Source organism: Chondrus crispus, genomic scaffold (genome assembly GCF_000350225.1).
Source record: "Chondrus crispus Stackhouse genomic scaffold, scaffold_122, whole genome shotgun sequence".
Lineage (NCBI taxonomy): Eukaryota > Rhodophyta > Florideophyceae > Gigartinales > Gigartinaceae > Chondrus > Chondrus crispus.
The window spans coordinates 54,928-80,841 of NW_005178988.1; the positions used below are offsets into that span (position 1 = coordinate 54,928).

General features: G+C 52.6%; 8 protein-coding genes; 5 read left to right on the plus strand and 3 right to left on the minus strand.

Annotated features, from left to right (window-relative positions):
- The first annotated feature begins 305 nt into the window (after window positions 1-305).
- CHC_T00002031001 (hypothetical protein) lies at window positions 306-1,814 on the plus strand. Its single transcript, XM_005712992.1, has one exon. It carries the CDS (start codon window positions 306-308, stop codon window positions 1,812-1,814), a length of 1,509 nt encoding a protein of 502 aa, XP_005713049.1.
- A 5-nt stretch (window positions 1,815-1,819) lies between these two features.
- CHC_T00002032001 (hypothetical protein) lies at window positions 1,820-7,223 on the minus strand. Its single transcript, XM_005712993.1, has 5 exons — window positions 7,189-7,223; window positions 6,193-7,000; window positions 5,299-5,847; window positions 1,994-5,256; window positions 1,820-1,826 (listed from the first exon to the last, which is right to left on the minus strand). The coding sequence occupies exons 1-5, from the start codon at window positions 7,221-7,223 to the stop codon at window positions 1,820-1,822; spliced, it is 4,662 nt and encodes a 1,553-aa protein (XP_005713050.1).
- A 931-nt stretch (window positions 7,224-8,154) lies between these two features.
- Window positions 8,155-9,776, plus strand: CHC_T00002033001 (hypothetical protein). XM_005712994.1 is given in 2 exon segments: window positions 8,155-8,856; window positions 8,857-9,776. The coding sequence occupies 1 exon segment, from the start codon at window positions 8,155-8,157 to the stop codon at window positions 8,854-8,856; it is 702 nt and encodes a 233-aa protein (XP_005713051.1). The 3' UTR covers window positions 8,857-9,776.
- A 4,365-nt stretch (window positions 9,777-14,141) lies between these two features.
- CHC_T00002034001 (hypothetical protein) lies at window positions 14,142-15,917 on the plus strand. Its single transcript, XM_005712995.1, has one exon. The coding sequence runs from the start codon at window positions 14,142-14,144 to the stop codon at window positions 15,915-15,917; it is 1,776 nt and encodes a 591-aa protein (XP_005713052.1).
- A 38-nt stretch (window positions 15,918-15,955) lies between these two features.
- Window positions 15,956-16,578, minus strand: CHC_T00002035001 (hypothetical protein). XM_005712996.1 is given in 2 exon segments: window positions 15,956-15,978; window positions 15,979-16,578. 1 exon segment carries the CDS (start codon window positions 16,576-16,578, stop codon window positions 15,979-15,981), a length of 600 nt encoding a protein of 199 aa, XP_005713053.1. The 3' UTR covers window positions 15,956-15,978.
- A 569-nt stretch (window positions 16,579-17,147) lies between these two features.
- CHC_T00009578001 (glycoside hydrolase family GH16 putative kappa-carrageenase hydrolytic cleavage of beta-1, 4-galactan linkages) lies at window positions 17,148-17,936 on the plus strand. The gene has a single exon (XM_005712997.1). The coding sequence runs from the start codon at window positions 17,148-17,150 to the stop codon at window positions 17,934-17,936; it is 789 nt and encodes a 262-aa protein (XP_005713054.1).
- A 2,656-nt stretch (window positions 17,937-20,592) lies between these two features.
- CHC_T00010271001 (Pre-mRNA-splicing factor SYF1, putative) lies at window positions 20,593-23,508 on the minus strand. Its single transcript, XM_005712998.1, has one exon. It carries the CDS (start codon window positions 23,506-23,508, stop codon window positions 20,593-20,595), a length of 2,916 nt encoding a protein of 971 aa, XP_005713055.1.
- Window positions 23,509-24,313: 805 nt separating this feature from the next.
- CHC_T00009229001 (Glycosyltransferase, family GT8 and family GT64) lies at window positions 24,314-25,804 on the plus strand. Its single transcript, XM_005712999.1, has one exon. The coding sequence runs from the start codon at window positions 24,314-24,316 to the stop codon at window positions 25,802-25,804; it is 1,491 nt and encodes a 496-aa protein (XP_005713056.1).
- Window positions 25,805-25,914: the final 110 nt, after the last annotated feature.

Genomic DNA, 25,914 nt, shown 5'->3' on the forward strand with positions numbered 1-25,914 from the left:
TCCGGCGGAGAGAACGAGGAGACGGACTCAGTTGGGGGCGGAGGTGGGAGGAGATGGGGGAGACGGAGGGAATGGCAAGGGTCGAGGGCGGGAGGGTGGTGCTTCAAATCCAGAAGAGTGCGCTGTCAGGAATGAGATGCATTTCTGTAAGTTGGAGTTGCTTTACACTGAACATCAGGGACTCGGTGCTGGTGGCACGAATCCGTTTCTTCTCCCTCTCCCTCTCACATCGCCCCCCCAAGCGATCCCAAGCGTTCCCCGTTTGCCACCTCCCCCATCCCCTTCCCCTTCTCCCACTAGTCGCCATGCATCCCCTCGTCCCCCTGCTCCTCTTCGCCCTCCTCTCCCTCATCCTCGCCGAGGATGCCGCCCCTTCCGCCCCTGCCACCCCTTCCGCCCCTGCCACCCCTGCCGCTCCTGACAGCCCCGACCGCCGCCTCCTCTTCGTCGCGGAGCTGTGCCGCCACGGCGACCGCACGCCCCTCGAGCACTTCCCCTCCGATGCGCTGCCGGCCCCACAATGGCCGCGGGGGATCGGCCAGCTGACGTCCATCGGCCAGCACGCGCACTACGAGCTTGGCGGCCGTCTCCGCGAGCGCTACGTCGCCACAGGCTTCCTCCCCGCCACGTACAACCGCGCCCAGCTGCACGTGCGCAGCACGGACATCGACCGCACGCTGATGAGCGCCCAGTCCCAGCTGTCCGGGCTCTACCCACCCGGCAGCGCGACGCTCGACGACGTGCGCACGCGCTTCGACGCCGCGCCACTGTCTGACGACCAGGGCGGGCTGCCGTATCGCTTTCAGCCCGTGCCCGTGCACACGGAGGCGAAGAAGACCGACGTGCTTCTGCTGCCCGGCAATTTCTGCCCGAGACACGATGTCATCATGGAGGAGAAGAAGCGCGCCTCTGCGTACACGGACCTCGTCAGGCGCGAGGCCCCCTTCCTGAAGGAGGCCGCCAGCATCGCCGGCGTCGATCATGAGCAGCTCACGTTGTTTGAGCTGGAGAAGCTGCACGATACGTGGCGCTGCTTCCGTGCGCACAGCGTGCCGCTGCCGAAGAACGCCACCGCGAGCGTCGTAGAGAGGGCGAGGAAGCTATCGGACTGGTTGTTGACGTACGGCAATCAGGGCAGGGAGGTGCAGAGGCTGCGCGCGGGCTTGATTCTATACAACGTGTTGCGTTACATGGGCGCGGCGTACTTGAACGACACAGACAAGCTGCCGGAGGAGTTTGAAGAAGACGCGAACAGGTTTGTCCTGTTCAGCGCCCACGATACCACCGTCGCTGCCACGCTGTCCGCGTTGCGCGCCTTCGACAACAAGAACCCGCCGTATAACTCCACCATCATCTGGGAGCTTTTCGAAGAGCGCAACGCCTCTCTCACTGTCCGAATCGAGTACAACGGCCGCGCCCTCGTCTTGCCGGGCTGCACGGCCGAATTCTGCCCCATCGAGGAATACATCGAGTCCACGAGGGACCGCACCGTCCACGGACAGAGCGCCAGGGGAGCCGAATGCACTATTGGCTGGCGCCGCAGCATGGCTATGGCTTCCATCTGGTTGTCTCCGAAGAATCTGGATCCCCTCGTCGACGCCCTCAACCCCACGCACGTCCGTAAGCAGGGGGCTACGCAAATATTCGCCGTTGTGGCGGGAGTTGTCGCGCTCGTTGTCGCCATTATCGGTATTTGCGGTTTTGTGCGCTTGCAACAGCGCTACAAAGGGTACGCGCCGACAGAGGCTGACCCCAAGTTCGATGAGTACAGCATCAACCACCCGACCGTCACTGATCAGCGTATCCTCATGTAGTTTTGTTATGACCTTCAGTTTAGAAGGCGGTTTGAGCTTGGAGGCATTCCAAACTCAAAGTTCGGCAGCTCTTCCGCTCCGTAGCAGCGCAGGCCTATTTTATTTATACATCGTCTAGTTTTGCCCTAACCTTATCTTCGTCGCACACGCTCGACACAGCTTTGTCAAACGCTTCGGACAGGTCTTTGTCTACATCTACCGCCCTGCCCTCAATCTCATCGACTTGCTCATTAAATTCAAGCGCAGACGCAGACTTTCCAGGATTGCAGAGTTTTCGCAGCTTGACAAGGCTGCCACGTACCTCAGCGACGGCGCTTTGAAGATCCTCATCGCCAGTCGCTGTGACGTCGTCCTTTCGAAACTGCTTATGGAAGGAGACTTCCGCAAACGCCAAAAAGCGCCGCGTCTCGTTGCTTGGACTCGTGTCTGACTCGCTATAAATTGTGTGGATCGAGTCTACGATGGAGCCAGTGTAGTTAACAAGAGCCTTTTTTGTTGTGATGTCCGCTGTTTCGGGCTGCAAAGAATTCATTATGAGGTCATGTAGCACACCAGCCTCTCCTGTCTTGTCCGTCCCAGAAGTGGCCAAGGAGCTCACTGTGTTGCACAGACTTGAGGCTAGCAGGCTACCTTTTGCCTTGTCAGCGTCTTTAAAAGAGCTGCAGAGAAGCTCTCCCAAGAGTGATTCCAAGGCTGCCTTTTCTTCAAAGCGACATTTGAATAGAAGTAACTCCGAGAGGAACCCATCCAAAACAGTAGGGGCTCGTGGACTTCCTGTTGCGTGGGCCTCGACAACTTTACAGTCTCCTAGAATGCTGCCAGCAGTAGAGAGATATGATTCGGACGTCTTCAAAAAAGAGATCGACTCTTTGCCTTCTTTGGCTGACCTACGCTCGAGAACGTGAACCGCTCCAAGTTGATATGAAACGCGAAGCATTTCTATGATCGGTCGCGTTGCCATTCCAATCTCTGTTATCCAGGTTTGAGTCTGCATGTTTTGACAGAGCGAGACGAGAAAGGAAGTGTCGCTTTCTTCTAAAACGCCGATGGCAATAGCATCTGCGCAATACGCATACGTAATGGAGACAAGTCCCCGGGCAAATGGTTGATCCATTTCCGAAGCTTGCTTCCATAGATCTTTCATCGACGACCACTCCAGTAGAGCCCGCAATTCCTCCAGCACAGAGCTTAAATCTACTTTTCGGGAAAGTCGCGTCACACATAGTTTCCACGCAAGAGAGAGGCAATCGAGTAGATGGTGCGGCTCTGGGCGCTCTTCCTCCGTTGAGGTTTCGTCAGAATGAGCTTCCAGTGTGTGGTCAATAGCGCCAGTGCAGCCTTTCCGAACGGATTGTATGAGGTCGGCTGCGGTGCTTCGAAACTCATCTCCTCCGTTCGAAGAGTGCGGGTGGAGTGACAGCAGAAAGTCGAGTTCCTCTCTTACTTCAACGCCCTCCAGCAGCACAGCTGCACAAGACCGTAGAGCGAATATCGCGTTGCATCGAGTCATATACAACTGACCTACCGAATCTTTTTTTTGCGACCGGTTTTGCCGCCCACTTTGAGATCTTGCTGACTTTGATCGTTTCATTGACTTCGTCGGAACACGTTTCGTGCGATGGCCATAAACCGCGGCATCTGCCCATCCGGAGACAACTGTTGAAAGGGTAGTCAATCTATCCCATCGCACTGCACAAAGCATCAAGGCGGAAAGCAACTCTTGGAAGCACTCCCTTTCACGAGGAGTTCCGCGCGGCCATTGCAACACCGTCTCTAGTTGCTCTCGCCATAAACCCCCGAGGGCAGCCACTTTAGCATATGACATGCAACTTGCGATTCGCCAGCATATTGCCCTTGAGTGGCTTGTGTTTCCACGTTCTATGAGCAACGTTTTGAGGGCATCTCCCCCGAATATGTTATCGATATACTTTCGCAATGCAGCATTCGCTGGTTTTCCGAGACTCGTCAAGATGGAGGACAAGACATCAGCAACAAGGTTCAGAAGTGTTGCACGATCTGGTTCTGAGGGTCGTGACTTTACGATCTTATCTGAGTCTCCCATGATATTGTTGTGAGTCGGGGGCTCGTTCTCATCATTGACTTTCGTTCTCGACCTTCGCTTACTGCGTCGCGTACCTGTTCGGGTTGGTGCTTTCCTTCTCGGTTTAGTCATCGGGGTGTCTGTATCTTCTGGTGAGTCCAATGCAAGCGCAGAAAGCCTCATCGCAAACTCGCACAGCGGCCCCGGAGGCGCATGAAGATACAAGTGCCGGTAAAAATGTTCACAAGCTTCCTTGCTTGTGTGCAGCATAGCGAGGCACGCCCTAACCTGACTGGATGCGATTTCGTCGGCTGTCTTGCCTTTCTTTTCAAGCGGGAAATACGCCGAGGTGAGCAGAGACATGATCTTCATGGATCCAGGGGCCGATTCCAGTGGTAAACGAATCAACAAGTCCTCTACGGGAACGATTTGAAAGTACCGCAGATGCTGCAGTCGCTTTGATTTCACCCTCACGAGCAGGTCCAAGAACGACAGCCGCACGCGCTCCGCATTGTCGTGTATCAAGCACCGCAGCCGCGGCAAAGCAACAGACAGGTCGTGATGCGCGAGATGATTCTGCGCAACAAACTTAAGGCCGTAGAATACTGCGCATCGAACTGGTATCGACGTTGAGTCGAACGCAAGCTTCGTGGTTAAGATATGAACCATCTTCTTGGCATATTGCAGCGGAATGATCTCCCACAAAAGGCCTAGAATCCTGGAAGAACCCTCCACGGTAGCCTGACGAACGACGGGAGCGGGATCATCGTACAGCTCAATCAACAGCTTGCACTGCTTGCCGACAGCTTCTTCGATCTCCTCCATGGAAGCGGTCGGTTCGTGGATGGGAAACGCATCGGCCATGATCATGACAGCATTCTTCCTGACAAAAGGGTTGGCAACTGTGAGGTTGTCGTACAAGACCGGCTCATACAAGCGGTTCAAAAAGCTGTCCACGCCTGGAAGCCTCTTATTCGAATGAAAGGATGATAGAATGGTTCTCAAGTTAGTCGCAAACGGCTCGATGCCCGCGCAGATAGCCTTTTCTATGACATCTTTCATAGCATCGAACATCCACTGCCCCTTGTCCTTCTTCCACGCCAACAAAAACACGCCACCATAGTACGCTGCTCTAGTCTTCCTGGCCGTCGCAAGTTGATTCTTCAAAGACGCCATCACGGCGTCTCTAATGTCGTTGAGACCGAGCAAAAAAGCGATAAACTTCCTTCCCTGCTCCAATCTCAAATACACAGCGGCGGTAGAACACCTCAACAGCAAATTGCGAATCGTCTCCGCATCCGAGGCGTCTTGCGCCAGATGCAGAGACTCCAACGCATCCCTCATGTTGTAAACGCGTGTGACATCGCGCGACGACCCGCTCCTCCTCGTAGGCTTGTTCCCCTCCGCAAGCGCGTCCTGCACCTCTCCGCCGAAAGTGCGGACGAGCAAAAACAGCATAGTTTGCGGAATGACGCGATCACGCACGGGGTCGTTGGCGTGGTTCTGCCACACCCATTCGCACAGCCTGGAGACCATGTTCTGCATGGGGCCCTTGGGCAAGTCGAGCAACACGTCATGCAGTTCGCAAATGATGTCGCGCAGCTCCGCTACAAGGGGCTCACGACGGTTCTGCACGAGCATCCATAACATCTCGGCAGCGGCACGCACAGTGTCGGTGTCATCAGTGGCTTCTTCATCGCTATCTTCTGCCTTTGTAGCACAGGAGAATGTGGCAAGCGCGGGCTCCAGCGACGCCCACAGCAATTTCCCTAAGTTGGAATGGCGGCGGGCTGGGAGAAATGTGAGGGCCTCCGCGAGATCGAATGCGTCGTCACGCACGCGGTGGCGGACGACGATAGAACGTAAGGCCTCAGGCGTTCGCGCAGAGAGAGTGGAGAAGAGCCAGTCGACGGCGGCTTCCATGGCGCATGAAGGTGAGCCCGCGGAGGTCGTCCGGGATGGCAAGGTGATGAAACGAAATTGTATAAACAGCTGCCGTTACAGCGTGAAGCATCAGACTGTGGCCGAGATTTGAGCGGGGAAAAGAATGGGTTTGAATTTCAAAATAAGTGCGATTTTCGTTCAATGTTTGAAGTTTTAAATATGGGAAAACGGGGGATTTTGCCTATGTCGACTCCCCACCTGGGCAACGCGATGAATTAAGACCAAGCGCGAAAAACATGCTGTACGGTAGTCCTCCTTGTACAAGATATCACAAGTTACCATCGACCCTTGACTCCCGTCCAGTTTGGTTTCGGTCTCCCCTCTGCCTATCCCTCACGCGATGTCATCCATCATCAGCGACCAATACATTTCCCCGAGCTTGATCGACCCGACTCTCTCCAACGTCTCCTGATTCTGTTCCAAAATCCTCTGTGTCTTTCCCTCGCTCACGTACTGATCCACAACGCGTGCGCGCAAGAAATTGATCACCGGATACGGCGCCCTCTTATCAAAGTTGAGCGCGGCATCCTCGTCGCCCACACCAGCCCACTCATGCCTAGGGTGAAAGCACGCCAGCATGACCTCATCAACCATGTCCTCGTCGCGCTCGATGTCATCCTCCAGCGCGACGCACAGCGCGTGGAAGCGTCGGAAGTCGTCCTCCGCGAACGCCGGCAGAACAAGCAACGACGTTGACATGTCGTCGGGATGCGTGGCGAGCAGAAGCGAAATTTCCTCCGCCACAGCCGCTTGCACTCCGCGCTCTTCTGAGGCTTGGCGCACTTGCACGCGAACCGTGTTCGAGTCCAGCACGCCCTCGGCGAAGGGACACAGGTTGAGCCCGCACACCACGATGCGCGCCCACGCCATGACACGCGCTTCAACTGAGACGGGGTCGTACGTCGGAGGGGGGCCCGAAAGGTGGCCGCGTATGGGACGGCGACGGCGCCGCGAGGGCCGGGAGGCGCAAAGGGGATGGGAGGTGTGCATGGTGTGGCGCTGTGAACGAAACAAGGGCGGTAGAGACAGGAAAGCAGTCGTGAGGCGCTGAACGAACGCGGGGTTAGGCTCTGATGGGGCACGCATGTTGAGGGAAATAGTGGTTCGGTGGGAGAAGGAGGCAGAATAGCAGCAGTCTGCTGGGGGACGCCAGAGATCGCCACTGAAGTTGGCCAAGATCTCAGACTGGACACGTGTACAGCTTCAGACCCGGAATGAGGTGACCAAGCGGCGCTGACTTCTCTTCTGGGGCATCGACGATTCCTTTATAAAAAAAGTTGAACTTGCCCCGACAGAAATTGATTTCAAAGCAGCATCAGAAAGGCAATTCTTCCCTCAGGGTAGCGGAAGTGAGGGGTTCTTCAAGTTTTTGACGGGCTATCCTTAGACAATAGCTTTTGGCGTCTCTCCTCTTCAGCGAGCATACGCTGCAAACAGCTCGTATATCCCGTTGTCTTGTACAGTCTGGCAAGGAGGCAGCAATTCGGCCAAATCTTGAAGAATAAGTCTCTATTATGTTTTCGATTCTGTGGACACTCGTGCGCAAAAGTGGTGAGCTTCTCTTGTGTTAAGCTCTCTCCTTTTATATTTTTCGGAGTGTCCGTGCCTTGTAATTTCCTGTTCACGAGATGGTATCCTACTTAGCTGCGTATTTTCTTAGCCTGTCCTTTATGCTCGTGTTACGTAGTAATAATACAATTTAAAATAACTCTATAGAACCGTGATTTCACGGGTCTTCGATTTACTTGACCACCAACTCATCTCGAGCTCCTATTCGTTTTTGAGATTTATGTGCAGTGCGGGTTGTGCTGATGTCTCAGTAGTCCTACTGACTAGGATTCTGTTTTGTAACAGAGATCTAGCTAGAGCTTGAGACAGAGTTTTGGAGCGGATGAAGGCACATAGACTCGCTTCTGTAATGTGTAATACTGTACAGAGGTCCCCAGCGTCAACGCAAGTACGCCGTCTACAAATCGCATGGTATACTTCTACCCCCTTTAACCCAGGAAGCTCGGCAATTTCTTTCCAACTGCTGGTGCCAGCAGGAACTGCCAGCAGTTGGCACCAACTCAAGGAATCACTGTCGCTTTCGTTCTGTGCAGCAAGCAAAGGGTCAACACTTGTCCACGTGTTCAAACCTTCTTCATTTCTGTACACGTATAAACGTATGAAAATGATTTAGCCAACGGGCACCTACACAGTACAGGACTAAACTTTACTCCCAGAACAGGGTTCAATACAAGGGGCAAGACCGACTTGGGCTGCGACCATCACGTCACAAATGATTTTCAGTCGTAACTTACGGCTTCTGATGCTTATGGGAGTTGACGAGAATAGAAGAACTTTGTTGATGTCATGAAGCCAGACAACGGCGAGGACGGTTCGAAGGACTCCTTGTCGAAATCGCTTTGGCTTTCTCTTCGCCAAAAGGCCGTGGTGTATGCAGCAGCATTCGTCTTCGGATTTGTTCCAGCTCTTATTTTCATTCGGAGAGTCTACCTGTCCTATTCAAGCCGACTTGTCAAAGTCTTCCTGGCCATTGTGGCTCTGGGATATTTTCCCTTAGTCGCACTGTGCTCATCACTCGCCTTCGGCCTCTGTTTCTTTTGCTTACGTCAAACTACAGTTGTCGAACGAATTTTGAACAAAGTTTGTGACAGCATAGTCGAGTTGCTGCATAAGAAGCTTCCTTCATCGGCGCAAGATGCAGAGATGAGTGTTGACGAGCTCAATACTCGAGTACAGGAAGTAATCGATGCCGCCCGCAACAATAACGCCCGGAGTAAGAGCCCGCTTCGATCATTTGCCGGATTTGTTCTAGGACTTGCCTTCTTTCTCTTGAGAAAAGCTGCGAAACAGAAGTTCGAGAAGGCCATGATAACAAAGTCCGAAGGCGCCCCACCAATCATCTCAATCAAAAGTGCTGCAACTTCTCTTCAAGGAGAGGTCGTTAATGCCGTCCTTTCCCCATTCAAGAATACTGTGCGGATGTACTTTGCTGCATCTTTAATTCTGTCTTTGGCCCTTTTCGTTGTGCCACTCAAGTCTGTGGGGTGAAACTACGGGCAAGTGTCCTGCATGCAAGCTGCACTCATTGCATTTCTGTCTGGCAAGGGCTCGCAGTTGTCTTGCGCCTGCTAAAACTTCATTTGTGGGTAGTCGGAAGCTGAGCCTTCTGCGTCTTTGCCTGTATACGTGCACTCAATTACCTTTTCTACAGCTTGTCTCTCATGTTGCGAGCGGCTTCTAACGCATCCAAGCGTTCCCTGCCGTTTTTGCCGTGATATTGCTCCATTTCTTACTCCTAAAAGACCCTTTGCACGTGGGAGACCTTGCTCATGAGATATCCCTCTTTCCAGCGCCCCAGAAGGAAAAAGACATGATCGAGGCCACTTTCCATCTCTATGCACTGAAATTCGCGGAGTCAGTGTGGTTAGCTTGTCGCAGTATACGCAAGTAAGCATAAATTCATTGCCGCTGCTGCTCACACCCAATCCATGCGGAGATAAAGAGCACCTCAGGATGCGCCGATTGACACAGGAGACTGAGGTTTTGTTGGACTGCGCTGACTCCTACGCTGTAGGCTTGGTTTGGGATGTACTGGTCAGTGCGAGCGGTATCAGGCCTTCTGAAACGGAGTGGCTACTGACGGAGCCACAAGAACGCGAAGAGTGTGTAGACTCAGAAAAGGCACAGTCACACCGTCCTGCAGCTGCAGGAGTCGGACAATGTTTGTAGACTGCGGCAGTACATGTTAATAAGACGAAGGATGACCCGTGCCACTACTGTACAATAGCAATGCAATGCACGACACACGTGGCGTTGCTTGTCAAATCGCCCGCATGGCCTTGCCAGTAGACGCTTTCTGCTACCCTTCGAAGGGTAGACGCTTTACGCCTGCGCATTTCTGCAGTGTCTTCCACACTATCCTCACTGTAGGTACCCTTGGTATCTTAATCAAATTAAACAGTCAAACACAAGCAAGCACAACTGGACCAAGCGTGCCCTAAAACAACTCTAGCTGTAATGCTGTAACGAGGTGCCATGGAGAAGTCAAGCATCCCTTTTCGCTACGGTCACGCGGAAACAAGAACAAAACCATAAGTCTAACACGTTTCGTGCATGAGGACATGATGACGATACCTTTCATAACGTGTACCCTTCGAAGGGTACATGCTTCCGGGAAGAAAATGTCAATGTGAGAGCGAAATGACAAAAGCCTGTTCATTGGGTGTAACTCTCTTTGCTTGCCTCTCAACTTGCATCAGTATTCCACTGGTACCCAACGGTACCCTTGGGTACAGTATGTATGCTTTTGGAAGAATTGGCTCGCTCAGAAGGACATTGAATAAAGAAATAAAAAAAGGAGTATGAAAGAACGCTGCATGTGCCAAGTCCTTTCCAGAGATCTGAGATTTTGTTCGAATGGATCCTTATGGAAAGCGAATACAGCAGCAGATACTGTACCCCAAAGGAGTCCAACTACCGGGCCCTGAAGGCGTGCCCGCCTACTGCGGGTACAGTAGCGTGTTTGGGCTAAATCCTGCAATAGAGGTGGCCCGGAGGTTCTGCGTAAACGTTACATGCTAATTAGGCCCAGCCACACACGGTATATTTTTCGAAGCCAACTAAAATTGTACACCGGGGCCTTGTTGGGCAGCTTGTAGGGCAGCTTGTAGGGCAGCTTCTAGAAGCTAGAACTAGCTAGGGCAGCCTCAATATTGACCTTCGGGACGGCCGGACGCCCCAGAGGAATTCTGCAGTTGGTCTCAAGTCATTCATACTGCACTGTGTGCTGTGAGGAGGAGCCTATGCAATTTCATCCGAACGCATGGCTAATCTCCTTATCGTGAAATCTTGCCATGAAAATTTTCCTGCATAGCTCTTAAATGCTCCTTATTTCTGTGACCGGCAACTATTTCCACGCACGCAAGTCAATCGAGAATGATAAAACCGGTATTTTCTCCCCCTGATTCTGAATACACGTACTCGAAATTTTTACTACTACCGGTGCGGACCTCTTGAGACACGTTCCATATGGAAAGACACCGAATGGCGAATGGCAGACTGCTGTGATGACTAGAGGCGAAGAATTCCCAACCCGTACAGAACACACATAAACCTAATCCTGAGTGCTTCGGTTTACCGAGATGTTTTCAGCATACACCATGTTAGCATCATGCTGTGGAAAGCCGCACTTTGAGTTTCAGCAACACTCTTGTTTTCTCCCATTCAAAACTCTTCGAGTCCTTCCGGGGACAAACAACTAGTGCAACCAAAAGAAAAAGAGCCCCCCCTGGTGCCCTTCCTCTGTTTTACTCTGTGGTTGCCACAACCTTTCGCGCTCTCAATAGGCCGAAGCACTGGGTATGCCACGCAAGCAGTCGCACCTTCCTTCCTAAACTACTCTAACTTCCGTTGCGATTGACCCGTTTTTCGATGGGGGATTTCAAACAAATCAATGACAAGTGGGGATTCCCCTACTATACCATCGATCTGAAGGAGATGCCCAAACAGGTGAATCTGAGTACTTTCTCAAAAGATACCAGTGGCCTTTTCTCCCATCGAATGAATGTTTCAACACACTTAAGGAGCCGTTTCAACTCGGACCTGACAGAAGATCGCGATGAAGTCATCCTCGCGTTTCTCGCTTTGATTCTTATGTTTATTATTGAAGCAATCGTATCTGCAATTCTGTTGCGTACGAAAGGGGATATCATTGGGAGATTTGGTTTTTCAGTCAAGTTACTGATAGAACTTATCAGAGATTTTGACCTTCATCGCATATTGAAGCCGGAATTCCGAAAGACTCAGTTAGGAAAGGGGTTCAACCTTAAGCTTATGTCCATCGCTATACTGATTTTGATTTTCACATTAGGGCTTGAAGTCGGGATCCTCTTTCTTACCAGCCGTGAACAGATACCTGTTTTCAACACGGAGAGAACTTTCAGACTTCGGCAAGGTCTTTTGTCGGGGTATGAAGAAGTTCGCTTCCACTCGAGAGCATCTCTAAACCGGCCTTGCATTGCTACAGCGTTGCTTGGTGTTGATGGTGGACGTACACAAATTAATGGATGTGTGACTTCCGGAATAACAGAGAACGAGTTTGACTTGTTTTCGAAAGTCAACGACAGCGTGAGAATTGAGATTGTGTCTCAATTGCATGAGTTCGGTGCCGAGCATAAGGTTAACATTGGAGAGGATTCAGCCACCTACCAAGCACGAGCATTTTTTTCTCTTGACGGAGATGGAGAGGACTCACGCGTCATGAGAGAGGGTCGTCCATCACCAAACGAAAAAGAGCAAATTCATGGCATTCACAAACAATATATTGCATTTTTGTTTTCGGCGTACAACGATGCCGTTGGAGATGAAGATACTAGTATGAATCTTACTCGGCTTAATGGGTTGAAATTTACTCACACTGTGTTGAAGGAAAATATGAATGTTTCTGTTATAAAAATCAAGGAAAAGGAGATAATAAGAAAGTCAAGAGGATATAAAACAGAAGTCTCTGGAATACTTCCCAGCGGATCTCCCGCATTGCGCTTGGCACAAGATATGTTCCGGGGGCTAACGGCAATAGAAGTATCAGAACCAGACGACAAAGAAGATCTGTTCGTCCAACAGGGACCTACAAGAAAAAGGGGGCCAGTGTGGCAGGAGAGTGGTAGGGTCGTGAATTGGTTATCTATGGTTATTGCCGTATCCGGCGCATTTGTTCTTTTGATTGTAATGCGAATTTGGCTTCGATCAGTTGGAATTGCGGATGTAGCTGGTGGTTGGGTTCGAAAAAGCGTTGGTGCAAACGTGGCAGTCCGCCCAATTCGATTTGGAGACAGCGTCAAGTCATCCTTCCGAGTACGAAATGAAGAAGGGGATCAACCTGCCGTGCGAGAGAGACTCTTTGATGGAGACCCACGCTACAGCGACGCAAATTATCAATGAGATGATACCGTACATGATCACAGAAAGTGTCAGGCATGCGCACGTTTGTTGGAATCAGTCCTGCGATCTCCGGACCAAATCTTCCTCTCTCGGCAGCGAGCCTAGGAAGATTTGGACCTGTATGCGTCATTTGAGCGATAGGCGTATCCTCTGGAAGATCGCCCTGTGTTGTTGTACTGTTTGAAATAGACGAAATCTGTGTCCTCATGTCCACACTGCGGTAGTCATGGTTTGGCTTTCCAACGCATAGAAGTGGGGCTCGGCTGATTTGACAAGTGCGCTTATCTACCCGTAATATAAATATATATGAAATGCTCTTACCTGAATGCATATGCCTCGAACGCTTCACCTACCCTTGTACATTTCTAGCCGAGTTGCAGCAGTGCCTTTCGAGGTGTCAGCGTGGCATCACGCATGTTGCTGCCCGTACCACCGTGCACCCTCGATCCAAATCACGCTTTGTTTTGGAGCAATGTTGTTTCCTGATGGCAAATGCTGCTGATTTTTCGCGGCTCTCGCTATTCATTGCATCCTACATCCAAGCATTTGAGATGAAGTCGATGGGAAGATGTAGCTACAAGTACGAAAAGCAGTATTTGGGACAGGACGAGACAATATGATGAATTTGTTTTTCGGAATCCCGACAGAACTGTGGTCATCGTCGCATCCCGATGCAGTGGCAAATCTGATTCCATCAATAAAGTCGGGTATGACCAGATGCGGTATCGAAAGTCGAAGTAAATCTACGCAGCTGGAGGTTGGCTCACTAAAAAGACGGTGCAAGACATGGTCAGCTGAATTTAAAAATCGACAGTTCTTTACCATCACAAGAATGGTGCCTCTCGCCGAGGAACAAGAGCTGGAGTGAATTCACACAGTTCATTCGAACAAAAGTTACCATGGCACAGCCTTCAAGCTGCAAGTCAAAAGACAACGCGCGCTCAACCCGCACTGCAGTGCTAAATATGAAGGTTGTTGCAAATTTTTGGATAGATATCAACAGAAAAGGCCGTTTTTGAAAGGGGTGCGAAAACACTTTACGGTAACATTAGGACAATGTCACAAGCGTGTGGGTGAGCAGGGTTGCTCCTGAGACAAACTTTGGTGCTGCCGATGCCAGCTGAACGAACTCGGAAGGGATTTTTTGTTCACCCAATGGCATTAGACTAGTGGTTAATTCACGATTTTATTGTAAGATTTTTGCTGTAGTCTGCCGCCTTACTGCCACTGCTCGTCGTCGCCCCCTTTCCCAGTAGCTCTCAGTTCATACTGGAAACTTTTGTTTCACTGCCCTTTACACGCCCTCCTCCCCCTCTCTCCCCGAGACTCACTGAACTATTCATCCAGACGTCGCAAGAGATTCTAGTGCGCCAGGGAGCGATAGCCTCACTTCTATGGGCAGGAAAGCGAAGAAAAGCGACCTTGGACGAGCTCTGACGCGAAGGCGGCAACGGGACAAGGAAGCTGCTAAGCATGTAGGCGACAAAAATTTGCTCCACTCGGGCCCTAGTGTGTATGAAGACCAAGGAAACCTCCAGTCTGTGCTCGATGCCACTGACTTGGAAGAGTTCATGCTCAACGCGACCATGGCCAATGAAGATTTTATTGCAGAGCGATATCCACAACCCCTTGCACCTCAGACTGTGGTGATGACTCCGCTTCACCAAAACACGGCCTCGGCGAGTCATAATGCGGAGAAAAGGAAGCTCCTCGACAAAACGGTATTGAGAATACCACGCAGGCCACCTTGGGACTCAACTACGACGCCAGCTGTGTTGTTGGCAAAAGAAATGGACACGTTTTTGAGGTGGAGGAGAAAAATCGCCACGCTTGAGGAAGAAAACAGGCTCTCTTCATCCGTCGCTGGCCCCATGATGACTCCATTTGAAAAGAACATTGAAGTTTGGAGACAGCTTTGGCGTGTCGTCGAGCGCTCAGACGTGGTTGTGCAGATTGTGGATGCGAGAAACCCGCTTTTGTATTACTGCGAGGATATGTACCGGTATGTAACTACCGAGATGGGCCGTTCACATCTGCTCTTGCTCAACAAGTCTGATCTTCTCTCAAACCAAATGATCGATCGCTGGGAAGCCTACTTCAAGGCTCAGGGCATGGATGTTATCTTCTTTTCCGCATTCAAAGCTAGCGTAAATGAACCTGTAAGCGATTCGCGAGTCGTTGGTGTTCACGACCTCATTGAAAAGTTGCAGAGTTTTGAGCACAAGGCCCCAATCACACAACCGAATCAAAGGCTCGTCGTGGGGATGTGTGGCTACCCAAACGTTGGAAAATCCTCCACGATCAACGTTCTTGTTGAATTTATCGCCAGCAGTGAAGCGAAAGAGGATTCCCAGGGACATACACAGCACAATGGTGACATGCAATCATCTGCTAGTACCGAGGAAATGGAAGGCGCCGAAGCTGGTTCAAAGCAGGCCAAGCGAGTGGCAGTTTCCTCTACTCCGGGTAAAACAAAACATTTCCAAACGCTTGTCTTGACGGAGAAAGTGCTATTATGCGATTGTCCTGGGCTTGTGTTTCCCAATTTCTCGTCTTCAAAGTCAGAGCTGATCTGTGCGGGGGTGCTGTCTATTGATCAGATGCGTGGCGACTACCTGGTTCCTGTATCACTTATTGCTGCCCGAATCCCAGCATCCATCTTTGAAGGCGTATATGGTATTAGGTTTCCGGTATTGGTTGACGGGGTTTACACCGACACGGATGCCCTGTTGCGTGCCGCTCCAGGTTATGTTTCGGCCACGATGCTTCTCGACACTCACGCACGAGCGCGCGGGTTCATGAGCGACCATAACAAGCCCGATCAGAGCCGATCGACGCGTGTATTGCTAAAAGATTATGTGAACGGGCGGATTATCTTTGCTCACGCACCGCCTCCGCGAGACGTTGCGGACGGGGAAAGCGGTATCGGGCCGGGAGTACACGCTAAGAAGGGAGCATTGGTGCACCAACGACAGGAAGCGGCGCAGGTCGCTTTAGCGAGTACGGGAGCGAGCAGCAACGCGCCTGTAAAGGGGGCACATGCAATGTCCAAGAGGCTGGTAGGCCGGGATGGTGGGTCAGACGTGGTGAGGGCGCGGGTGAGCGGGTCGAAGAAACACGAGCATCAAGAATTCACGCGAGTGCAACGCAGCTACTACCCCCCTGTTTGAGAGGGTTGGCGACGGGGTGAAGACTTGGGAGGGGCCGATGCGAGGAACAGGAGTAGGAGTTTTATTTTGCTATGGCCTTCAAGGCTTCAGAGGCTGTCGTAATGTGTGCGGCGGTGGAGAACTGGGAGTTATAGACGCTGCGGACGATTCCCTGCTTGTCGATGACATATGTGACTCGTCCGGGCAACAAGCCTAGAGTGGACGGGACTTTGTAAAGTTTTCGCAGCTCTCCTTGCGAGTCCGGGATGACGGAGAAGGGGAGGCTATTCTCGCGCTTGAACGCAGTGGTATCGCTCTGTGCCGACACGGCGATGATCTCGGCGTCGAGCTGAGCAAAGTCCTCCGCGGCGTCTCGGAAGGAGCAGCTCTGGCTAGTGCAACCGGGCCCAGCTCCGTTGGAGAAGTAGAGCACGACGTTGCGTGAGCCGCGGAAGCTGGAGAGCGAGACTTTGTTGCCGTCCCCGTCGGTCTTCTCAAAGTCGGGGGCTTGGGCTCCTTCGGCGACCATGGTGACGAAAGAGCGGGCTGCCGCGTGCGGCGGTGGGAGGGCACGAGCGCGCTTTTGGGTGAGGGCGTAGCGAGTGACTGGGAAGCAGACGGCGCGCGACGGGAGAAGCGGGGTGCGGGTGAGGAGGGGCGAGACAATGAAGGCGGGGGACATGGTGAGATTAAAGTGAGTGGAGGGGGAGGTACGACTTGCTGCCCCAACCGAGACCGGTTGATATGAACACCCGTTTTTCTGATGGCGCCATCTGTGAATGGATGTTGGGGTCGTACAGGGTGACTTGGCGTGCGTTCATTGGCGGTTGACATTTCATGATATTTCGGTCAACAGCTCTGCCCAGAAGAACGGGTTGGTGCCACGCATCTCCTTGACTGCAATTGCCACCTGCACCACGTGGTATGGACAAGGCTGTCAGATTTTTTGCTGCTGGTCTGCCGCTCCTTTATGCATTGCCCCGCTAAGTTGGTGCCCGCAACGGGCACACAGGGTGTTTCGGTCAATTCGTCTGACCCTCTCGTCCGCAACTGAGACGACTCAAAGATCCACGTCGATCCAAGTCACCCCTTAGTCTTGTTCTATTCGACTTACAACGCGGAGTATCGCAAAAGCTAGAGAAATTCCCGCCGTGCAATTTTTTCCGCCCCCGCACCCTAGGCCGATTCAAACAGTTCCTGCCCTGCTTCTCACATTACCATAAAGCTACTTTCAGCATCATTCCTATCTCGATGGGGTTTCTCGACAAAATATTCGGTCGAAAAAACTCTCCGCATGAAGAACTGCCGTCCTCCATAGGCCCGTTGGGCATGCCGGGCGACTGGCAGCCAGTGCCTGAGCTAAGCGACGACTTCTCGGGCTCCGCGCTTGACACCACCAAGTGGGAGCCGTTCAACAAGACATGGAAAGGGCGTGCGCCGGGCTGGTTCAACCCGTCTAATGTGACGGTCTCGGGCGGCTCGCTGAACCTTTCCAGCCGTGTGGAAGAGGCGCCCGCGGGCTACCCGGAGAAGTTCCACACGTTCTCCACGAGCTTCGTGCGCTCCAAGGCGCGGATCAAATACGGGTTCATCGAGGCGGTGGTGCAGACGGCGGACTCCGTGACCAGCTCATCGTTCTGGCTCGTGCACAACCAGCAGGAGGATTGGAACGAGATCGACGTGTTCGAGTCAAGCCAGGCGGCGGGGCACGAGCGCAAGTTTCACATGAACATGCACGTGTTCCGCAAGGACGGCGCCAAGCTGGCGCAGACGTACTCAAAGCCGAAGTGGGTGCAGCTCGAGCGCAGGATGTGCGAAAAGGCGCTGGTTGTCGCGGTGGCGTGGGATGAGGAGTACGTGACGTGGCTCGTCGAGGGCAAGGTGGTGCGCAGGGAGAAGAACGAGGCGTGGAATCATGAGATGTGGTTGCAGTTCGACTGCGAGACGATGGGGGGATGGTTCGGGCTGCCAGAGGTGGGGGATGGGAGACTGCCGGCTGTGTTCCGTGTGTTTGCCGTGCGGACGTGGAAGAAGGCGTGAGGTTACGGGTGATCTGTTGCGTGATGGTAGGGTTGTCGCAAAGGATGCGCATGGCCGAGGCGGCGGATGGGAGGGCTTCCATAACAAGAGAGCGCGCTGTATGTGTGCCGAAAGGATGGATCGAAGGGTCGGACTCAGGATCGCTTTCGAGCAGGTAAATTTAGCGAATTGATCCACGGCGAAGGGCAGGTGCGTACGCGCGGGCAGAAAACGAATCTAGCGCGCCAATCAGGTGGCCGGGCGTCGCAGCCTCGGACGGCTGGCGGCCAATACATTTGCAGAGCTTACAGAGCATTGTAGCTTGCAAGTCGCGCACTGAGGGCGTCCTCCAACTGGTCGAAAGCATCTTTCATGTCGTGCAAATTCACACCAATACCCAATACACAATGGGCAGCATCCAAGCGGCGTCCAATCGCACGCGCGGCCACAGTCTTACCCCCTGCGCAAAACCGCCGCCACGTCCCCAAGGGAGCAACCGTCCCACGTGTGCAAAAAACGCATGCAGTCTGCAGCACCCCGCCGCACTGCACCCCGCCACTTTCTCTACAAGTACACTCTTGTACCACCTCCGTCTCTACCGCCCCCACCAAGTTCGCCACCACCCCCGCCCCCCCTCCTTCCCCCCCTGCACCAATCCGCCACTCCATTCCAAACAACATGCCGTCCCGCACCCACCGCAGGCCCCCCTCGCCCCGGCAGTCCGCCGCAAGCTCCCCCAAACACCTTCCCCAAACGCCGTCCGCTCCCTCAACCCCCCAGCAGAAGCCCGCCGCCGCCCCGCAGCCGGCCGCCCTCATCCGCATCGCGCTGGACCCCGGCATGGGCGGCATGGGACTGGGCTGCACCAGCGGCTGGGCGACCTAGCTTGCCCGCCCGTCGAGCAACCTCCATGCGCTGCGACGGCCACCCGACGTCGGCCTCGTCGTGCTTGCCCTTCCTGTGCTTCGCCTTTTTTCTTACCGCTCGAAGCCCGGTGCCGTGTCCCGCTTGTTTTTATCCCGCCTTTTCGAAGGTGACCGTGTGCCGTCCACAGGCTGTCTGCTCTCGGGTTGCTATTGACATGGGTCAACGCCTCGGATGCCGATGAATAGTTTTTTTCTGCTTCTTCCTTACCTGTTTTGTAACTTGGGTTAAATAAATCCATCCTGTATTTTAATCCGGTTGTCGCCCAGTCGCTTGGGGCAGATGGCTATCGACTCCCCATCTGGCCTCTGTCGCGTCGTTGTTCTCCCGTCTCGCATTGCGCTGTCCGAAACGCAATTGCCACCCGCCAGCAGCTTAGCTGCTCCCAAAGCTTGCCCCGAGCACGCCCCCTCTCCGGAAGCTATCCCTCACGCGACTGCCTACCTTTTTTCTGTGTTCAAGGGCCTGTCCCTTCCACCGAAAACCCTCGTCCCGCTTCTCCTTGGATGGTGCTGTAATCGTCAAGTTTTGAAACGTTGCGATTCTGTAGATGGTGATGGATTGCCTCTGCCATGAGTACACTCGCTCAACCCAAGCATAAGAATGCGCAAAATCGTCAAAATTTGGAAGCAGTTGTTCAGTTGTGGATGCTTTCGTGTCTGCCCAGATATTTTCCATTCTGAGATTTGCTGCGCAGCGACTTCTCGAGATGGACTGTACAATCGTCCACTTTCATCAACTTTGCCGCCAAAATGAAGGGCATGCCTACACGTGTCCACGATTTGACGAGAGTTTTGGATCACGGAGCTGGACGGGCAGGACAAATCGTTGGATCAAACTGTGCGATCACCAACGTTCAAAGTGTGAGTCAACGGCGGTGCAGACTTGTGTTCTGCACGCTGGCCCCCTTCACTTGGATCACTATTAAAGAGCTCGATTCCAGTTACGATTTCAAAGGCTAGCTTGAAGCCGCGAGTTGTGACCAAACCAACACTCAGCCCTCGGTTTCCACTTGCCACTGGCAAGATGATATCGTCACCAACTCACCGTTCACCATGAGCGCACAACTTCACACGGAATTCGCTCTTCCATCACAATACCTTCACAGCCACATGTGGCCACAGACCTGCATGCGCTTCCGACGTGAGGCTGGCATCTAACAACAAGGTATGTCTTTGCCATCTTCTATTTCCTCCTCCATTTCGAGATTCTGTGATGAGTAATTGTTATCCCTGGCAAAGAAGTGGACTAGATCCACCGCTGCTGAAAGAACTACAATAGCTGTTTTACCCTGAGATCAAATATTTCCTTGTCTACCCATCCGCCATTATGATGCAAGACGCGGTGCACAACATGATCCACTAACATTGACACCGTTGTTACGTCGATTTTTTAGATGGGCATCTTGACATTTTTTAGCCATCACTGCCGACCCATTTCGGCGCTTGAGCCCAGACCCATTTCGGCGCTTGAGCCCAGACCCATTTCGGCACTGAAGCCTGAAGGCAACAGCGCCTTCTTCGGTCTCGTTGAGCAGGACGCCATACCGCATTCGCGCGCCCGATGGTCCACTTCCCAATGGCTGGTGACACGAAGGGCTGAGGTAGAACAGTTTCCAGCGATTCGGTTGCAATTAAATTATATTCCCGCTGGTCGAAGATGGCATCACGACGTTATAGCTATGTAAATCACAACTGTTGAGCTAGACAATAGCATGCCCACGGTGCTACGCTCACTCATTAAATATTTATGATCAAACTTTATTCGTACGGCTGCGCTTGATGCGCTCCAATGCTCCCAGCGGTTTTCCGTCGTCCGCATTCATCTCTTTGGTTTCTACCTCATCTTCATCCCGCTTTCTTTTCGCATCTGGATGAGCTGTGCCCACCAGCATTTTCAAGGCCTCTGGCAGCTCCTTTTGTACAATATTCAGCTTTTCGTCTTTCTTCGAGTTGTCTTGCTCTCCGCTCTTCTCGTCCTTCACCTCTGTGGTTTCTGGACGACCCGTTTCATCGTCCTCATCGAGATCTAAATCTAGTTGAATCTCTTCCGTATTCGACACTGGTGCAGTCGGCTCAGCGGTATGTGGACTTGTCTGTAGAGTCGATGCACGGGTCTCTGCTTCCCTCTGCTTCCCTCGAGGAATCGCTTCGCCGTTCAGAAGGACATCATCATCCATGATGACTCCCTTGTGATTCAGCTGAACTTCCCTCTTCTTTCGTAGCATGTCCCGGAATGTATCCTCTGAACCATGCGACAACTCAAAGTCATTCCAGGACGTCCAAAATATTTCATAGATACCTCTCCGCCGAGGATCTGCGACTTGGCATGTATGATCATATATCCCGCGAGCGCGGTCAATCTCGCCAACTCGGGTTTCCATGCCTGCGTATCGTATTGCAAATTCCAACACATCCTCCGACCTTGTCAACGACGACATTGCTTCCTCGTAAATGTTTCTGGTTTTTGTGCTTCCAAACAGAGTGGCTGTTTTGACTATGTACAATCGATATAAATCCGCGCGGTCCTCCTCCTGGACAGCCTTCACAGCTCTAGACAGAACCTTCAACGCATGACGCGCGAGACTGTGTTCTTCTTCCATTTCGGCATACATGATGTATAGGAGCCCTAGTTGAGGGTGCGGCAGCTCATACCCTCCTCGACGAGTACTTGGAGCTGACCGTATGGCTTCCTCAAACAAATCTCTGGCTCGCTCCAATTTTCGCGACCCGAAACGCTTTACGAATCTCGTCAGGTAAACGACCCAGACCTGCAACGCATCGGGCCATGATAGCACGGACGTCCCCTTATCGTAGAGCCGAAAAGCTTGTTCGAACAAGCTCTGCCGCTCGAGGTAAGATGCACCACTGAGCACTGTTTGAGGAGACGCGATCCGCATGTCAAACATCGAGTGATGCATTTTGAGTACTTCGTCTGTTGTCGATATGGACTGGGTTAAGTCGATCAGGAAGTGCCACAGTCGCATAGACTTGTAAAAGTTCCACGCTGGACTGGACGTGTCGTAGACATGCTTGATTCTAGCGTTTCCAACTCCGGTCCCTGCTACAGCAGCGGCATTGGAATTTGACTCGCCTCTTCTATTCTTCGCTTCTTCTCTTCGTTTTCGGTCAGGTTGCGTCGTTGCCCTGATGAGAATGCTACGTGCTGCTTCTGGTGTCTTACATCTCAGCTCCATCTCAGCATATTCACACCAGACTGCAGCCAGATCTTCAGGGCCTTTAAAGCCTTCTGGATCCGACACAGCCTTCTCCAGGACTTGACGCGCCGACTCAAGCTCACTGGCGTCTTCGTAATACCTCGCGAAAGCGAGCCACAAAGTGTGCGGCCTACCGTTTGTCGCACGCCAAGGATTTACGGTCTGCACAGCTTTGCTGTAGGTATCAACGACGTTGGGGGCGTCTTTTGCTTGCTTAAACATGCGAGCACGCTTGTGCCATTCGTGGACGTTGTGAGGGTTCTGCCTGAGCCGTACATCTGAAAGCAACATCGGACGTCGGTTGGTCAGGTATTCGAGGCGAGCGATTAGAAGTTCAACCATTTCATTGGCTTCCTTCAACTCTTTGCTTCTATCCTCCTCCTCGCCAGCTTCCTTAAGCTCGTCTTTAATCGCCTCCACGTCTTCCATTGCCGCGCTGACCAAGCTCTCCTCAAACTTGGCGTACGCATCGAAGACTACAGCAAAATCTCTGACCACATCAACCCTCGTAATCGCGTCCTCGTAGACGTTCCGAGCGTCCTCAAACAAGCCCTTTCGGATAAAGTATTCACCAAACACGACCCACAGTTCACCAACGTCGGTCTTCGCCGTGGTAATGGCCCCTCGAAACAGTTCGGGCACATCGACGCAAGTCACCTCCTTCGGATGCCGGGCTGCAACTCGAGCAAGCTCCATCCACAGCTGCTCCCTCGTTTTCTTACCCTCAGGAATCCAATCCGGATCCGCCAAAGCAGCGCACAGATGGCTGACGGCTTGATCCCAGCACTTTGCCTTCAGCAAGTGGCGGAACAAGCGCTCCCTTCCCTTGCCGGGACGCAACTTGGCGTATCTTCGTAGCAAGAGGACGCTGACTCGCGGTGGGACGCCCTTCGCATCGACCATGTGCTCCATCAAGAGATGCCAAATGGTTTCATGCTGCAAAATCGGAAGCACTCGAAGCGCATCATTCGCAGCTTTCCTCACAGCCGTCCATCTGGCCTCGTCCAGCAAGTGCTCAATATACTCCCTCCACAGCACCGGGCTAAGGCGCAGTGCGCGGGCAGCGCGGTTCGACACGTCGAGAGCGGCCTGTCTCGCGGGGTGCATCGGGTGAAATGTGGACGCATATTCGCGAAAGGCGTGGGCGTACGCACGCCACACTTTGTAGCTTCCCGGCAGTGCTGCAACGGCACGCTCGTACACACAGAAGAGAGCGCCTTGGGATGAGGGTTGCTTCGATACATGGGATATGTAGGAAAGCCAGGAAGATAGGGCGTACGGGTCTCGGGTTACGCGCTCCTCTAAAGCTAGGGCAGCGGTAGTGCGAAGCATTCTCGGTGCGAGATGGGGGTAAACGCGTGCGGGGGCGCAGTCATCGGGGCATCGCTGGCGTGGGAGATGTGGATTTATTGACTGAATTGGACGGGGACGATTGAGAGCGCTTGTACTCATCGGCTTCTCTTCTGCGTGAGACCTTACTTGCGTTTTGAGTTACGCGTGTCAACAAACCATAAAAGACCGCCAGCGTCCCGGTGCAGTCAATGCGGGGATTCGTTCTGCTTTCTTCGCCGAGCCCATGACAGAAGAAAGGAAACCCCAAGTAAAAACAACTCAAAAATGGATCCAACTCTTTTTTTATTTTTCGTAAAAAACTCCGGACTGTGATCTCAGTAAGCCGCCCCAGGCATCCCCTCTCATTCCTCCGCTACTGTACGTATTGAATTTCAGTTCGGTATTTTCCTGAAGTCAATAAAACCCTTCGACAAAAAGCTGCCGCTGCTTCTCAAAAGCGACAAGCGACTGCAACCCCGTTCATCAAGGACGGCCCCGTATATCCGCAAACCAGAAGGGACACTTTTCTCCCCCCTCCACCTCCGCCAGAGCTATGCGGTCCCTTTCACGATGTCCATCCTACCGACCATGGTCACCTCGCCCACTTCCTTTCACATAGAGGGAAGCCTGCGTCTTCTTCGCCGACCGTTCCCCCCACCCTGGCGTCATGAGCCTGTCATTTCTTTTCCTCGTGTTGCTCTTCTTTTCAATAAGTCATTCCGCCACATCGCCCCCGAACCAGCGCGCACAAGTACCTCGACAAACCTCGCCTCCTAAAAGCTATCTACTTCCATCTACCACTCCGCGCCGTCACGCTCGCTCCTTGCTGGCGAGTAATGAAGGCTCGGTCTTCGAGACCCTGCATTCTGGGGATCTGCTTGCATCCTTTTCCTATGTTTTCGCCACAATTGCATGCACAGATGAGATGGAGGCCGGAATCTCAGTTCTCCACGAGAGTCTCTTAGCAAGTGGCCACCGCGAACCACTTCTCGTCATCACCGGCCCGTCCATGTCCACACACGTCAGGGCGAGAATGGCAAGAATGCCTCTCATCAGGATTTTTCGCACGTCCTCGGGATACAAAGGGTTTTGCAAAACTTCGAAAAGTACTAAAACCGCTCACATCAGTGATTGCGCACATCTTAAGATTATGCTTTTCTCGCTTGACAATGTCAAGAAAGTCGTTTTCTTGGAATATGATACCATCGTCATGAGGCCTCTCACCGAATTGGTACAACTTCCGCCCTTCTCCGCAGTTCGGGAACCGCACGTTGCTGATTTCGAAACGGCGGTAATGGTTCTCGTCCCAGACCCGCAAGTGTACGGCTTATTGCGCAAGGACTTTTGCAATGACGTCAACCATGACCGTAACACGAGTGATCATCGTGCGCTGCGAAAAATCGTCCCAAAGGACGCATGGACTGAAGCGTCTGACACGTACAATGTGCCTCAGCAGCATATGGATGTCATGTGGTATCGGAGTGTCGAAAAGAGGCCCGCAATTATTCACTACAAGGGTGCCACAAAGCCCTGGAATTGGTGGCGCTTGGGGAGTGGTGAACCAATCTCAACGGACGCTTTTAACAGATGGTGCAAATTTGCTGCAACCACGCGCTTTGCGTGTGGCGCTCCCGAGTGGGGTGACGCCATGAAGCCCCCCATGAAACCAACCAGCTGGTCGAGCAAGAATAAGATTACCGTGATACTATCAACCTTCCACAGACCCACTTGGGTCGAGTTGTTGCGCCTCTACGTGAGCTTCAAGACTGTGAGTCGTGTCGTTTTGGTTTGGCATGACCCGTTCGGAGACCCGCCGTCAGCATCTACGTTGGGACCAAAGGTTGTTGTCTGGCAGCCGAAGAGAGACTCTTTGAACAATCGCTTCTTCGCACCGGGAAATTTAGAAGATTGTGTGTACATCGCTGATGACGATATGCAGGTGACCGAGTCGCAGCTAAAACAAGGATTTCGTGCATGGAAGAGTCATACGCGACGGCTAGTGGGCTTCTTTCCCAGGAGATGGACGATGGATAGTCCGTACTACTCGACTCGCGTGCATGATGGATACAACATCGTTCTCACGAAGGGTTTATTCACACACCGATATTTTCTGTACATGTACGTGCACCTGCTGCCGGCGCGTATCAAAGAAGTAGTTAATGAATTTTCCAACTGCGAAGATATCCTGTTCAACATGATGGTCTCCGGGTACAATGGACTGGCGCCAATGCACGTTCTCGTTGAAGGGTCGATAGTGGACCTCGGCCGCGATGGAGGGATTTCGTCTAGTGGATCGCATTATGCAACGCGTTACAAATGCGTGCACGCACTTATTCATGAGATGGGATTGAAGAAGGCACCACTGTCACCAGGGTCCTATTCAGAAAAGCCTTTAAAGAATAAAGAAAAGAGGTGACCCCTCTCATGGTTGAGGTATCGGGGCTCATGGTAGAGAGAGGGGATCTCGGGGCAAATGCTTCGAAGCAAGATAGGGACGGTGTGGCACGCGATCGAGCAGGAATATCT

Bases quoted from the DNA above. Each gene is read 5' to 3' on its own strand.
- CHC_T00010271001 (XM_005712998.1), bottom strand. From the start codon at position 23,508: ATGAGTACAAGCGCTCTCAATCGTCCCCGTCCAATTCAGTCAATAAAT.
- CHC_T00002035001 (XM_005712996.1), bottom strand. From the start codon at position 16,578: ATGTCCCCCGCCTTCATTGTCTCGCCCCTCCTCACCCGCACCCCGCTT.
- CHC_T00002032001 (XM_005712993.1), bottom strand. From the start codon at position 7,223: ATGCTCGCTGAAGAGGAGAGACGCCAAAAGCTATT. The intron at 5,848-6,192 runs GTCGGGTCGATC...CTGTAACGGCAG, and splicing joins ATCAGGAGACGTTGGAGAGA to CTGTTTATACAATTTCGTTT. The intron at 5,257-5,298 runs GTCCGCACTTTC...GCGCTTGCGGAG, and splicing joins AAACTATGCTGTTTTTGCTC to GGGAACAAGCCTACGAGGAG.
- CHC_T00002033001 (XM_005712994.1), top strand. From the start codon at position 8,155: ATGAAGCCAGACAACGGCGAGGACGGTTCGAAGGACTCCTTGTCGAAA.
- CHC_T00009229001 (XM_005712999.1), top strand. From the start codon at position 24,314: ATGGAGGCCGGAATCTCAGTTCTCCACGAGAGTCTCTTAGCAAGTGGC.
- CHC_T00002031001 (XM_005712992.1), top strand. From the start codon at position 306: ATGCATCCCCTCGTCCCCCTGCTCCTCTTCGCCCTCCTCTCCCTCATC.
- CHC_T00009578001 (XM_005712997.1), top strand. From the start codon at position 17,148: ATGGGGTTTCTCGACAAAATATTCGGTCGAAAAAACTCTCCGCATGAA.
- CHC_T00002034001 (XM_005712995.1), top strand. From the start codon at position 14,142: ATGGGCAGGAAAGCGAAGAAAAGCGACCTTGGACGAGCTCTGACGCGA.